General features: G+C 37.8%; 1 protein-coding gene and 1 pseudogene across 1 annotated transcript in view; one reads left to right on the forward strand and one right to left on the reverse strand.

Moving 5' to 3' along the window:
• Positions 1-15,075, reverse strand: part of RALGAPA1 (Ral GTPase activating protein catalytic subunit alpha 1) — a 301,694-nt gene that overhangs the window by 231,219 nt on the left and 55,400 nt on the right. Inside the window, exons 5-8 of the mRNA XM_017858547.1 lie at positions 9,931-9,974; positions 8,063-8,240; positions 4,791-4,908; positions 72-208 (exon numbers count right to left, since the gene is read on the reverse strand). Coding sequence (XP_017714036.1) covers positions 72-208; positions 4,791-4,908; positions 8,063-8,240; positions 9,931-9,974 — 477 coding nt within the window. The remainder of the gene's footprint in view (positions 1-71; positions 209-4,790; positions 4,909-8,062; positions 8,241-9,930; positions 9,975-15,075) is intronic.
• On the forward strand, positions 10,023-14,301 carry LOC108519455 (glutamyl-tRNA(Gln) amidotransferase subunit A, mitochondrial pseudogene; annotated as a pseudogene).

Consider the following 15,075-nt stretch of genomic DNA (forward strand, 5'->3'; position numbering starts at 1 on the left):
TGCCAGCTTTACAGTGAGAGATTATTTTACTCTTATGTGTGATCTTTCAGAAAATTCCAAACATTACCTACCAAGTATAGGATGATATAAACTGTTTTCCTTACAGATGTTTGGAAAAATATAAGGCAAGTAATATTTCTTAAAATGTGAAAACAAAAATGAAAATCCCCTTTCTTGGTTTTCTTTGTTCTTCCATTCTAAACTTTTACCTAAAATAAATTATATAATTAGAATCATTCCAGAAGAAAGAATCTCTTAAAAGGAAGTATTAGCAATTATAAACAAGCTTATAAAAGGTTGCAATACACTGAACTGTTAACACTAAAGATCATGATACATAGCGTAAGGACAAATCTTTTAAATTGGTATAATGTCAAACAAGTACATTATGTATATATTTTTTTAAAATCCTAGAAGTGTGCTTCAAAAAACTATGAAAATTATACAAAAGTTGGCCCTACTAATGACAAAAATATTAAAGTTCTCTCCCTTTTGTCCCTTCTTGAATAATTCAGCCTAAAAAATCATACAAAATACATAAGCATATGTGGTAGGAGTGTGTGTATGTAAGCAGTAGCAGCAGTCAAGTGCAGATAATCAGAGCCTGAGCACAGGACACAGGACATCCATAAAGAGGGTACAGCAGAGGCAGTAACCCAGTGGGGACTCACAGTCTGAGAGGGGTGAGGAGGGTGTCCACGAAGTGGGAGAAGTGAGGACAGAAAGAGATACAGTAGTATAATATAAGGTATGAGAAAGACATCCAAGCAGGTGGTTGACAAAGGCCCAGAATGGGGTAATGGAACCCAATCAAGTTAAGGAGAATGTCTGCAGAGGAGGGCGATTGTGGCAACAGGAGATTGATCATACACAAGGGGGAGCTGATTAAATAAGTAAATATACTGAGAATAATGTGAGCCACATTTCTCATTGACAGGTAAGAGTTATAAATACAGAAAGGAAGAAACCGGAGTGAACCCTGCGGTACTAGACTGAAATTTGGAAAATGGGTATGAATTAACATTATGATAGATAGACAGACAGATACATAGACAGACAGATAGGAATATGGATTTGTGTGTGTCTGTGTCTGTGAATACAATTCTTCATTAAAATGAATGACAGCTCCTTAGAGAAGCAGCAGATTTCAGAGACAGCAAGAAAGATATGAGATGAGCTTGGAACATCTTGTGGTGCCAGAAAGTACAGAAGTGCTCAAAGATGGAAACAATTCAAAGGTATAGGAGTCAGCTTGAAGGAACTTCCACTAGACAAATTTAGGACAATCTGAGCATCAAAATTAGTAACTGTAGTAAATACTAACACATGAATTCACAGGAATGCATAAATCTATGTTGAGATAAATAAGTAAGTAAACAAACTGGGAGGGGAGAAAGCTTTTTCCTACAGTATGTAGCCAACCCTTGAATGTAGAATTAATGATGGAATTAATATCACCAGTTGGCCAAAAAGTAGAAATAACTCAAATATTCATCGGCTGATGAAGAGATAAACAAAATATTGTATATGTATACAATATAATATTATTCAGTGCAATAAACATGAAGTATCGATACATGCTACAACATGGATACACCTTGAAAACATTTGCTAAGTAAAAGAAGCTGGTCAATAAAGACTACATATTGTATGATCCTATTAACATGAAATGTCCAGAACAGGCAAATACATATCAATTCATGTTTGCCTAGGGCTGGGGATGAAAGGGTTGGGGGTAAGAGGACTGACTCCTAATGGGTATGAGGTTTCTTGTTAGCACTAAAATTATACTGTGATGGTTGTGTAACCTTGTGAATATACTTAAAAAACACTGAACTGTATGTTTTAAGTGAGTGAACTGTACAAAATGTGCATTGTATCTCAAAAAAGCTGTTTTTAAAAAATTACCATTTGGTAATAACCCTCATAACTACAAAGTCAAAAGCCTCAATGGATGTTAAAACATGTGTGAAATTTCTATAAGAAAAGGAATATTTAGGTAGCTAAACAGTACATCCCACAAAATACTTGTTGATTTTCCAGTGCAATACTTACTGATATTACACTGGAAGAGCCTGGCAGACACTACCTTAATCAAAGGATTAAGGCCAACATTGATCATACATCAGAATTAGCTCAAAATGGACCACAGACCTTAATGTAAAACAAAAAAACTATAAAACTTCAAGAAGAAAATGTAGGAGAATATCTTTGTGACATTTGATTAGGTGAAGATTAGAAGCAATTCCGAAAGTCAGATCCATTAAAAAAGTGGTATAGTGGACTTCATCAAAACAAAAAACTTCTTAAAAAAATGCGATGAAAATGGAAAGATGAGCTACTGGAAGAAAATATTTGCAAAACATACATCTGATTAAGGACTTCTTTCTAAAACATATAAAAAACTTAATAAGACAACCCAATTTAAAAATGGGCAAAAAATAGTGAACAGACACTTCATCCAAGATATATGGATGAAAATAAGCACATAAAAGATATTCAACGTACCATTAGCTGTTAGGGAAATACAAATTAAAACCATAATGAGATACCACTACACATTCACTAAAATGGCTAATATTACAAATTGACCATACCAACTGTTGGTGAGCATATGAAGCAATTGTATAAGTCTTAACATATTGCTGGTGGAATGTAAAAAGGTACAGTCATTTGGAAAACAGCTTGGTAGTTTCTTAAATAGTCAATATATACCCCTACTATTTGACCCAACCATTCTACTGTTATGTTCATGCAAAAACTTGTTTACCAATATTCATAGCAGTTTTACTTTAAATAGCCAAAAATTAGAGACCACTCAAATAACCATGAACAAATAACTGGATAAACTAGTGCATCCCCTACAATGGAATGCTATAAAAGGAGCAAACTACTGACACGTACAAGACAGACAATTCTCAAAATAATCAAACAGAAAACAAGACCAAAAAAAGTATGTACCCTATGATTATATTTACATAAAACTATGGAAAATGCAAACTATTCTATAATGACAAAAAACAGATCAATGGATGTCTAAGGATAAAATGATGATGTGGTAATTCAAGGGGATGAATTACAAAGGGATCCAAGGGGCATGGTGGCTCACACCTATAATCACAGCATTTTGCGAGGCTGTGATTCAAGTGGGAAGATCACTTGAGCTTAGGAGTTTGAGACCAGCCTGGGCAACAGAGTGAGACCTTATTGCTCTAAAAAAAAAAAGTTTTAATTAGTCTGGCTTGGTGGTCTGTAGTCCCAGCTACTTGGGAGGCTGAGGTGGCAGGATCACTTGAGCCCAGGAGGTTGAGGCTGCAGTAAGCCATAACTGGGCCACTGTACTCCAGCCTGGGTGACAGAGCAAGACCTTGTCTCAAACAAACAAACAAAAAAGCAAACAAAGATCCAAGAAAATGCCTAGAGGTGATAAACATATACATTATCTTAATTGTGGTAAAGGTTTCATGGATATATACATGTAATACAATTCATTAAACTGTAAATTTCAAATGTTGCAGTTTATTGTGTATCAATTATAGCTCAATAAATCAGTAAAGCAATATTTTAAATCCATACAAAGTACAAAAGTATTTTTTAAAGAAAAACTAGTAATAACAATGATGATCATAACATCTGCCCACTACAGAACACTTACGGTGTGCTGTGCAATATTTTATTCTAAGCACTTTTCACTATTTAGGCCTCAAACACCAAAATGGTGTTATTTTTATCTCTGTTTTACAAATAAGGACACAGAAACAGCAAGTGGTTAAGTAATTTGCCAATGGCCACACTATTAGTAAAATGTGGAATCAGGGTTCAAACTCTGGCAATCTAGTTTAGGGTCCAAATTAACTTTATAATGTTTGTTTCTGAGGTATAAGGAATTTTTGTGTTTGGAGCCGTTACAAGAAATGTGCAAATAAAAGCGTTTTCATCAATCAGGGTATGTACATTTTGTATCTAAAGGTGACTAGGTTACCTTGCAAAGTACATGCACCTAGAAATTCAAAAGATACAAAACAGGTTTAAGTGTAAATTACATTTCTCCTGATCATCCTGCAGCCCGCCTCCCTATTGGCAGATTGATCCCTAAATCAAACAATTTTCAGCTTTTCATTTGAAGTATCACAACTGCTGATTACAAATGAAAGGATTAGAAAATAAGTGCAACTGTCTCACATAAAAGGTATACACATAAAGGTTCTACAAAAATGTCCCTCTCTGGATTCCTAAGAGTGTCATCATCCCTCCAATGATTTGAGAAAGAGATATTAACCTATTTTCAATAGCAAAAATTTGTCACTTCTTCAAGAAAATAAGCAAATATATGCATCTACTATGTGATAGACCTGGAGCAGTTACTGTCTGCTGCTAAGGTTTCCACTACAGATGCAAGAAAAACAAGTCCCTGTACTTTCTGTCTTTTTTATTGTGGCAGCCAAGGATGAATAGAGGGATACAGGAAAAAACATGAAGAGAGAATTTTTGTAACTCAGGAATACCCTTGTAGAGTGAAGAGTCTATTTTACCCCAAAGAAGAATCTAAAATTCGAGTTTACATGACAAGTGTAGGAAATATCCCCCACCACCATCACTTGGTTGATTACACTTGTAAAAGCTTAAAAACTAAAGCTAATTAAAAGCAAGCCATTGACCCTTCCCCTCCAACCTCCCTGACAAAAAGAAAACAAGCAAATATCTACTATGACAGAATAATGGTAAGAAAGAGAAAAGGGAATCACCCATATAGGATAGTAAGGAGTGTGATATCAAAGAAGATAACAAGTACCTGAATTACTATGTATTTTAGAAGTGCTTCAAGAAAATAGCTTGTGAGATCTTCTTGCCCTTTATCTCCTGATTGTGGGGGGACAAGAGGAGTGATTTCTTCTATAGTGACTTGAGCTATCCAAAGACAAAAGAATAGTATAGTTACAAAACAAATTTAGTAAAACAATAATATAACCAAATAAACTTTAACTGCAAAATGTGTATGCAATGAAAATTGCTTGAAAACTTTCTAAAGACTGATCCTTGAAATAAATCTTGAGATCATCCCTGATAGTTGATCACAACAATAAATTTTATTTATTTATTATTATTATTACTATTATCATTATTATTATTTTTGAGATGGAGTCTCACTCTGTTACCCAGGCTGGAGTGCAATGGCACGATCTTGGCTCACTGCAACCTCCACTTCCCAGGTTCAAGCGATTCTCCTGCCTCAGCCTCCCAAGTAGCTGGGATTCCCGGCTCCTGCCACCACACCTAGCTAATTTTTGTATTTTTAGTAGATGGGGTTTCACCATGTTGGCCAGGCTGGTCTCAAATTCCTGATCTCAGGTGATTTGCCCACCTCGGCCTCCCAAAGTGCTAGGATTACAGGTGTGAGCCAACGTGCCTGGTCACAAATTTTAATAATCAGCTGTTTTGTGAACCCTTGATTGAGAGAATGTGACAAAGGGATGGACAGACAAATAACACAGTGATTACAAGTATGTAACATCTCAGCTGAGAAAGAACTTCTGGCAATTTGAAATTCACATGAAGACTGCCATTACAAAAATTCCATAAGATGACAAACATTTGTAATAATGCAGTTATTTATCAAAGTACCAATCTGTTAACACTTACAAAATAAGAAAGTTTTATATTTTTTACTTTTCAGATGTTCAAAAAAATTCATTATAACAAATGCAAATGCAAGGAAGTCAACCCACAACTAGCTGAACTCTCTTAAATATTTCCTAAGCTGAACAATTAGTACCTGGTAAACACATGTAGGTCCCTAAACCTGACTCTCAGTAAATATCAACCAACAAGCTCACAACAGAAGTAGATTTCAGTTCTTAAATAATACATGGTATGTTATTCTGCCACTCATTTTTAAAAATTATTCTTTAAAAATACAAACTTTAGGCCGGGCGCAGTGGCTCACGCCTATAATCCCAGCACCTTGGGAGGCCGAGGCAGGTGGATCATCTGAGGTCAGGAGTTTGAGACCAGCCTGGCCAACATGGTGAAACCCCATCTCTACTAAAAATACAAAAAAAATTAGCCTGGCGTGGTGGCACATGCCTGTAATCTCAGCTACTGTGGAGCACGAGAATTGCTTGAACTGGGAGGGGGAGGTTGCAGTGAGTCGAGATTGCGCCACTGCACTCCTGCCTGGGCTACAGAGTGAGACTCTTGTCTCAAAAAAAAAAAAAAAAAAAAGAAAAGAAAAGAAAAAAGAAAGTACAAACTTTATCATCTGTACTCTGGACTTCCTGGACCACTGTCATCATATAGAAGAACACACTTTAAGAAAGCTTTATTTTGTGAAGCTATAAAAATCCCCTTAAAACCCACTCTTCCCATAAATATGTCTTAGTCTCCGCTGGGGAGTATACAGAGATTCCATATTTTCCACATCTTATAGACTAAAAGTAAAACTTCTATTCTCAAAAGAGAAGGGGCAGAAGTCAGTCACAAATGTATTTAAAATGAATAATAATTATTTTTAAAGTCATCCACAGAAACACTGATGAAAGAGTGGGTCCCATCTGTAGTCCCAGCTACTCAGGAAGGCTGAGGCTGGAGGACTGCCTGAGCCCAAGAGTTCAAGGCTACAGTGCATTATGATTGCACCTGTGAAAAGCCACGGCACTCTAATCTGGGCAACACAGCTTTGAGACCTTACCTCTTAAAAAAAAAGTGATGAAAGAAAACCTCTCTATAAAGAGAGGCAGAAGAAAAAATGCTTATAGAACATCTGTTAAGTAAACCAGACATAGTGGCTGACACCTGTGATCCCAACATTTTGGGAGGTCAAGGTGGGAGGACTGCTTGACTTTAAGAGTTTAAGGCCAGCCAGGCAACATAGCAAGACCCCATATCTCTACAAAAAATTTTAAAATGAGCCAGGTGTGGTGGGTGGCATGCGCCTGTAGTCCCAGTTCTTAACCTGAGCCCAAGAGTCTGAGGTCACAGTGAGCCGATCATGGGAGTGCACTACAGCATAGGCAACAATAGCCCAAGCTACTAGGGAGGCTGAGGCCGAAGAATTGTTTGAACCCAGGAGGTGGAGGTTGCAGTGAGCCAAGGCCACGCCACTGCACTCCAGCCTGGGTGATAGAGTGACATTCTGTCTCAAAAAAAAAAAAAAAAAAAAAAAAGGAATATTAGAAAAAATTAAGGTAAAAAGCACAAAGACTTACTAATGAATGAAAGCAAAACTTAAACATCACTGAAATTATAAATTTTTAAATAGCACTACTATTTATGAAAATTTATAAAAATTCAATTTACATATAACATTTTCACAGTCATATCTAATGGACAAAATAAAACACACTTGTACTTCAATGTACATCCAATTAACTCCAGGATACAAGGTGATATGTAATAGTAATTAATGAAAAATGTTAAATGATCTGTATTAACCGCAGGTTTTTGATGCTTACACCTCTGAAGCCTTACTGATTATAGAGAGAATATGTCCTTCCCAGGGCTAGTCAGTTCCTAGAGACAGTAAGTGACTAGCCTGTGAGCATGCCTTTCATATTCAAACCAACCAATCCAGAGCCCACACCCCTACCACCTCCTCTACACTTACATTCAGGGTGACTACTCCTTTGCCCTAATTACAAAAGGACTGGGTACTAGACAACTAGAGACAATTCTTATGCCCTAGAGCCCAGTGGAATTATTCAAACTAGCTAATTCTAAACTTGCTTAACCTGGGTTGCCTGTTTCTTGCCACAGAAATCATAATAAAGACTCTTGCCCATGTTTTTCCTGGTTCCCTCTGCCTCCTGACCAACTCTGGTGCTTCTCCACGTAGCCCTTGTGGCATGGCATGCCCCTTCCGCTTGGGAACTGTGAGTAACAAACTATTATTTCAACAGCTTTCTTGATCTGTTGACTTCATGATACCTGAATAATAATAAAAGCTATGTTTTAAAACATTGCCTTGGATTACCCAGTTAATTAACGCACAGACATTTGAAAAAATACACTAAGAGACTACATAAAAGCTTAAACATACTGACAGGTAACATCCCATGAATCTTACTTTCTTGAAGGTTGAGTGGAGGATTAATGAGATTATCTAAAGTTCGAGGTCCATGTTCAGACTGTGGTGCTGAAAATCCAGGGATTAAGCATGAAAACATCCAGAGCTGTTCTTTGCTACAGTTATTCTGAAGAGCTTGCAACCACAGTAAGAAAAGACGAACACCTTCTCGCCTAATCTAAAATAAAATAAAATGAAAATAGACAATATTTTTATTTATAATGGAAATACTTCCCTCCTTTGAAAAACAAAGTTTTCTAGATGATGATTACAGAATGATACTTTCAAAAGGCAGGGCAGGGAAGGAAGGGGAAGTTGAGGAGGAGGAGAGAGACAAGACATACCAATAGCATCTATTGAAATCATTATTTGGAAATACAAATGCATGGATTTTTAACAAGTATAGAATGAATTTGTTCTCTAAAGGCATCAGGTAATGTTTATTCTATAATTTCTATTTATAAAAATTAGAAAATAATTTCCTTCTTGTCTACTTCCCTCCTTGCCTATCTCCCATCACCACCAGTCTAATCCAAGAAGCAAGAAGAGAGAGAACAACGACTGTTAGTAGTAAGAATGAGTTTGGTAAAAGGAGGAATGGTTATGGGGATCCTGGCACATTGCGAATTCAATGTTCTTGCCCCTGAAAAGTTCTGAAATTATTAAAATTATTAAGTTAAAATAAAATGATTTAAATTATTTAAATAAAATTATTTAAAACCTCTCTGAAATTATCTCATTTCCTTATTATTTGATTCTAAGCTCCAAGACAGCAACTTTGTTCTACTCTATTAAAGCACCTAAAACAATACCCTGTACACAGAAGACAATAAATATTTTAATTGATTAATGAACATTCTCTCAGCATAAAAACAGTAAAAGAGAAATAGAGGAAAATTCAATCTCTGACAAGTCAAACACTCATTCTTCCACTACGTAATCTCACTGATAGCTTTGGAAATTACCTAATCAGAGCTTGTTCATGGCCACTGTCAAAGGTATTCAACTGCTGTCACTTTCATGGTTTGGACAGATAACAGGAGAAAAGCTACAGGAAGGCTTATTCCTTTGTACTTTTATACTCAAGCCATGAAGTCAAAAGCCCCTGTAATAATGTTACTTTACCTAACCTACAGCAAGATATTTTCGGAATGGGCAGCTTCTCTTATCACAGTACAATGACATAATGAAAAAGAAACAACAAAGTATATATATATATGTATCTCCCCTACTTCCCTCTGCATCTAACAGTGGCTATGGTGGAATGAATCATCATCTGTCGAATGACTAAATAATGTTTTTCTTCTGGGGACCATAAAGAGGAAAGATTGCTGGTGAATGAGTCCATTGAGTGGCAAAGTACAACAATTTTTCAATGTCCCCAATCAACCTAGAATGGTTTGTCAAACAAACTCTTGCTTTTTTTTTTTTTAAGATATAGGCTCACTCTGCCACCCAGGCTGGAGTGCAGTGGCATGATCTCAGCTCACTGCAACCTCCGCCTCCAGGGTTCAAGCAATTCTCCTGCCTCAGCTGCCCAAGTAGCTGTGAGTACAGGTGCGTGCCACCACGCCTAGCTAATTTTTGTATTTTTAGTAGAGACAGGGTTTCACCATGTTGGCCAGGCTGGTCTCGAACTCCTGGCTTCAAGTGATCCACCCACCTCAGCCTCCCAAAGTGCAGGGATTACAGAAGTGAGCCACTGCACCTGGCCTCTTGCTGCATTTTAAGTGAATTCACTTCAATTAAATAAACTGAAGACAATTCAAAGATCTTTAGGAAAAAGTTTAGGTATGAAAAGTGTTAACAGGTGGCATGTATGTTCTACTCAGTATTTTTAAAGTCATAGAAAATAAACATAGTTGTACCTTTAAGGAGTTTCCTGTGTGAAGTAGTTTCTTTAAAATCAATCCTAAAAAGAAAACATGATTTTAAATATTCACATCTTATCTATTTGTAAATGTCAGAGTTCTCGGTCAGACTTGAAAACACTTTTAAGTAAGTCCTTGGCAACCTCCAAATTATTCTTGGTGACCTTTATATCCTTCTGGCCATACTTGGGATCGGAAGGGCATATAAAAAGAATCACCTTTTCAACACATGCTTTATTGCAATTAAACATGATTTTTTTAAATTAACAAAACCTAGGCCCGAAATTGCATTTAACACAACAATCTATTATAAATCTCTTATTTAGACTAAGAATAAAATACTTTATCACTATCCAAATGAAATCCACTATAGAAAATATTCATTTAGTTAACCATATGAACATCCTTAACTGTAGTATTTCCTAATCAATATTTCCATTATACTAATTTTCTAAGTTTCACAAAGTCATTAATTTTTTTCTTCTCAATCATGAAATATTTCAAACCTACAATAAAATACTGAAAATAACATGAACAAACCTGCAGAGGACCACCATTCAGTATGAATAAATCTACACGTAGTTCCATGTTTGTTTCACTTACCTGCATTATCTCCAATGTTTTACTTTACTGTACAGGTATCACTGAGGCCCAAATCATATTGTTCCTTTCTTCCCCAGAGGAAACCATTATCCAGGCTTTGGTATTAATCATTTCCAAAAATATTTTTATATTATTACTACACATTTATAAATCCATAAAAAAAATAAAACTGTTTCATACAAGTCATTTGTTTTTTAAAAGTCATTTATAAGTTACTTTTCACATACAACATTAGCTTAACAAATTTATCTATACTTATCAATGTAGCTCTAGTTAATACATTTTAAGAAGTGCATACTATTCCACTGTATGAACATACCAAAATTTATTTATCATCTTTATATTAAGACATTTGGTTCGTTTTCAGATTTTTGCTATTCCAAGAGTACCATAATAAATAGTTCTTGTTCATGATTCCCTGTACACACCTGAGTTTCCCTGAGGTATATAAATAGGAATAAAATTACTTTCAGCTATACCAAATATTAGATAATTCTCTCCAAAGGAGTTGTGACAATTAACAGTACTACCAGCAGTATATGGGAGGGCTCTAGTACCATATTGCTGGCAGCACAAAACATTGACAGATGCTCTAATATTTGATAATCTGATGTATGTTAACTATCTTAATATTGCTTTCATTTGATATTTCCTAGCGACACTGAACATCTTTTAATTTGGCCATTCAAGGTTTCCCTGTTTTATCCTTTGTACAATCTTCAATTTAGTTGTCCTTTTTTACCCCCTCAAAGAGATGGGGTCTTGATCTGTTGTTCAGGCTGGAGAATAGCGGTGCAATCGTAGATCACTGCAGCCTCAAATTCCTGGGTTCAAGTGATCCTCCCACCTCAGCCTCCTGAGTAGCTGGGACTACAGATGTGCACCACCAGGTCTGGCTAATTTTTGTACTTTTTGTAGAGGGCCTCATTATGTTGCCGAGGCTGATCTGGAACTCCTGGCCTCAAGTGATCCTCCCACCTTGGCCTCCCAAAATGCTGGGATTACAGGTGTGGGCCACTATACCTGGCTTTCTTCATATATATATATATATATACATACACACACACACACACACACACACACACACACACATATATATGAGAGGAGTTCCTTCTGTATCATTACTTCTGGGTCTATTTCTATGAATTGAAAATATATTATCCCAAACAATTCAATCAAGTTTTTGTTGGGTGGGGAGGTGGTATCTTCTGATGCAGATAAGTTTTAATTTTTTTTTTTTTTTTTTGAGACAGGTTCTCCCTCTGTCACCCAGGCTAGAGTGCAGTGGCATGATCATGGCTCATTGCAGCCTTGACCTCCTGAGCTCAAGTAATCTTCTTGCCTCAGCCCCCAGATAGCTGGAACTAAAGGCACATGCCACCATGCTTGGATGATAATTTTTGTATTTTTTGTAGAGATGGGGTTTTGTCATGTTGCCCAGGCTGGTCTCAAATTCCTGAGCTCAAGTGATCTGCCCACCTTGGCATCCCAAAGTGCTGAGATTACAGGCATAAGACACCGTGCCTGGCCTTAAATTTTAATATAATCAATTTGCCAATGTTTTTCTTTCTTACGTGTTCTTTCTATGTCTAAAGAAATCCTTCCCTACATTAAAATTATAAACCAAATATTCACTTCAAAAAGTTTTTATGTGTTGCTTTTCACATGTAGGTCCCGAAATCTATCAGAAATGTATTTCCTTGTGGGTGGAAGAGAGTTTGGTTTTTCACAAATGGAAAACCAAGTATAGTACTATTTTGGGGTTTATGATGCTCAAATGAACTAAAATGCCATCTCAATCATATTTCAAGCTTCCATACATAAGCTTAGGTCTTTGGCTCATCTCCATGTTCCTTTTCATTCACCCACTTATCCATCCCTACATCAGTAACAGTGCCTTTGTTAGTATAACTTTATAATTTATCTTGTTATCAGGCATGAAAATAGCCAACAACAACACCCTCTTGGTCCGACTTGTTATTCTTCCAAATTGCTTTGGCTTTTATTTTACATATAAACTTTAAGATAAATTTGTTAGGCTAATTTAAAAATCCCTATAGGAATGTTAAGAATTGTTATATGTGTGTGTATATATATATTTGATATACATGATATATATTTTATATACACGGTATATATATTTAATACTGATAAATATTAATGTGGGACATTAATATTTATATATATACTTAACAAATTCATTTGTTTGAGACAGGTTCTTGCTCTGTCACCCAGGCTGGACTGCAGTGGCACAATCATGGCTCACTGCAGCCTTGGCCTCTTTGTCTCAAGTTATCCTCTCACCTCCCCAGTAGCTGGGAACACAGACACACACTACCACACCCAGCTAATTTTTCTATTTTTTTTTTGTAGAGTTGGGGTACTGCCATGTTACCCAGGCTGGTCTCAAACTCCTTGGTTCAGGTGATCCACCCACCTTGGCCTCTCAAAGTGCTGGGATTACAGGCGTGAGCCACTGCACCCAGTCAAAAATTACTGTCTTACATGTGCATCAAATATGCTGAAAGGTAATGCTATAGTAGTTCTGAAGCTGTTGGATTAGGGAACTCTACTAATGGAAAAACAAATTTAGATGAGTTTGCTATGAGAACTGGAAACACAGATGGCATATTTGGACCAGTTAAAAACCCCTGGAGTTATTCAAAACAATATAGAGAAAAGAGGAAGTAGAATCTCCACTTTGAGAATGAAGATTCAGACTGGCTGATAACTGGAGGAAGCTCAGGTGGGAGTGCAGTTGCCGTATTGGCATTCACACGCTATGCGGCTTTAGGATCAGATACAGGAGGACTGATCAGAAATCCTGCTGCCTACTGTGGGCTTGTTGGTTTCAAACCAAGCTGTGGCTTAGTTTTCCAACATGGTCTCATTTCCCCGGAGAATTCGATGGATGTGCAAGGACTCTTAACCAGACATGTGGATGATGCAATTGTCTTGGGTGTCCTGGCTGGACACGACCCTAAGGATTCTACCACAGTACAGGATCCTGTTAAACCATTCATACTTCCCAGTTTGACAAATGTGAGCAAACTATGTATAGGAATTCCAAAGGAATATCTTGTACTGGAATTATCAAGTGAAGAACAGTCTCTTTGGTCCAAAGCTGCTGACCTCTTTGAGTCTGAGGGGGCCAAAGTAACTGAAGTATCCTTTTCTCACATCACTTATTCAATTGTCTGCTACCATCTATTGTGCATATCAGAAGCAGTATTGAGTATAGCAAGATTTGATGGGCTACAATATGGTCACAGATGTGACACTGATGTGTCTACTGAAGCCATGGCTGTTGCAACCAGATGAGAAGGGTTCAATGATTCTGTAAGAGGAAGAATTCTCTCAGGAAATGTTTTCTTGTTAACATAAAAATATGAAAATTATTTCATCAAAGCACAGAAAGTGAGATGTCTCATTGCTAATGATTTTGTGAATGCTTTTAACTCTGGAGTATGCTAACTCCCACACCACCTTGAGTGACGCAGTACCATACTTGGAGTTCATCAAAGAAGACCACAGAATAGGAAGTGCCCAGGATGATATTTTCACACAACCTGTAAATATGGCAGGACTGCCAGCAGTGAGTATCCCTGTTGTACTCTCAAACCAAGGGTTCCAATAGGACTGCAGTTTACTGGACATGCATTTTGTGACTAGCAGCTTCTTATAGTAGCCAAATGGTTTGAAAAACAAGTTTCCTGTTACTCAACTTCAAGAACTCATGGGGGGTGGAGCAAGATGGCCGAATAGGAACAGCTCCAGTCTCCAACTCCCAGCGCGAGCGACACGGAAGACTGGTGATTTCTGCATTTTCAACTGAGGTACTGGGTTCATCTAACTAGGGAGTGCCGGACAATCGGTGCTGGTCAGATGCTGCAGCCCGACCAGCGAGAGGGCGAGGCATCGCCTCACCTGGGAAGCGCAAGGGGGAAGGGAATCCCTTTTTCTAGCCAGGGGAACTGAGACATACAACACCTGGAAAATTGGGTAACTCCCACCCCAATACTGCACTTTAAGCAAACCGGCCTGCCAGGAGATTATATCCCACACCTGGCCGGGAAGGTCCCACACCCACGGAGCCTCCCTCGTTGCTAGCACAGCAGTCTGTGATCTAACCGCAAGGCAGCAGCGAGGCTGGGGGAGGGGCGCCCACCATTGCTGAGGCTTAAGTAGGTAAACAAAGCCACTGGGAAGCTTGAACTGGGTGGAGCTCATAGCAGCTCAAGGAAGCCTACCTGTCTCTGTAGACTCCACCTCTGGGGACAGGGCACAGCTAAACAACAACAACAACAACAACAAAAGCAGCAAAAACCTCTGCAGACGCAAACGACTCTGTTTGACAGCTTTGAAGAGAGCAGTGGATCTCCCAACACGGAGGTTGAGATCTGAGAACGGACAGACTGCCTGCTCAAGTGGGTCCCTGACCCCTGAGTAGCCTAACTGGGAGACATCCCCCACTAGGGGCAGACTGACACCCCACACCTCACACGGTGGAGTACACCCCTGAGAGGAAGCTTCCAAAGA

This window comes from Rhinopithecus bieti, unplaced genomic scaffold, assembly GCF_001698545.2.
Source record: "Rhinopithecus bieti isolate Rb0 unplaced genomic scaffold, ASM169854v2 scaffold_2435, whole genome shotgun sequence".
Classification (NCBI taxonomy): domain Eukaryota; kingdom Metazoa; phylum Chordata; class Mammalia; order Primates; family Cercopithecidae; genus Rhinopithecus; species Rhinopithecus bieti.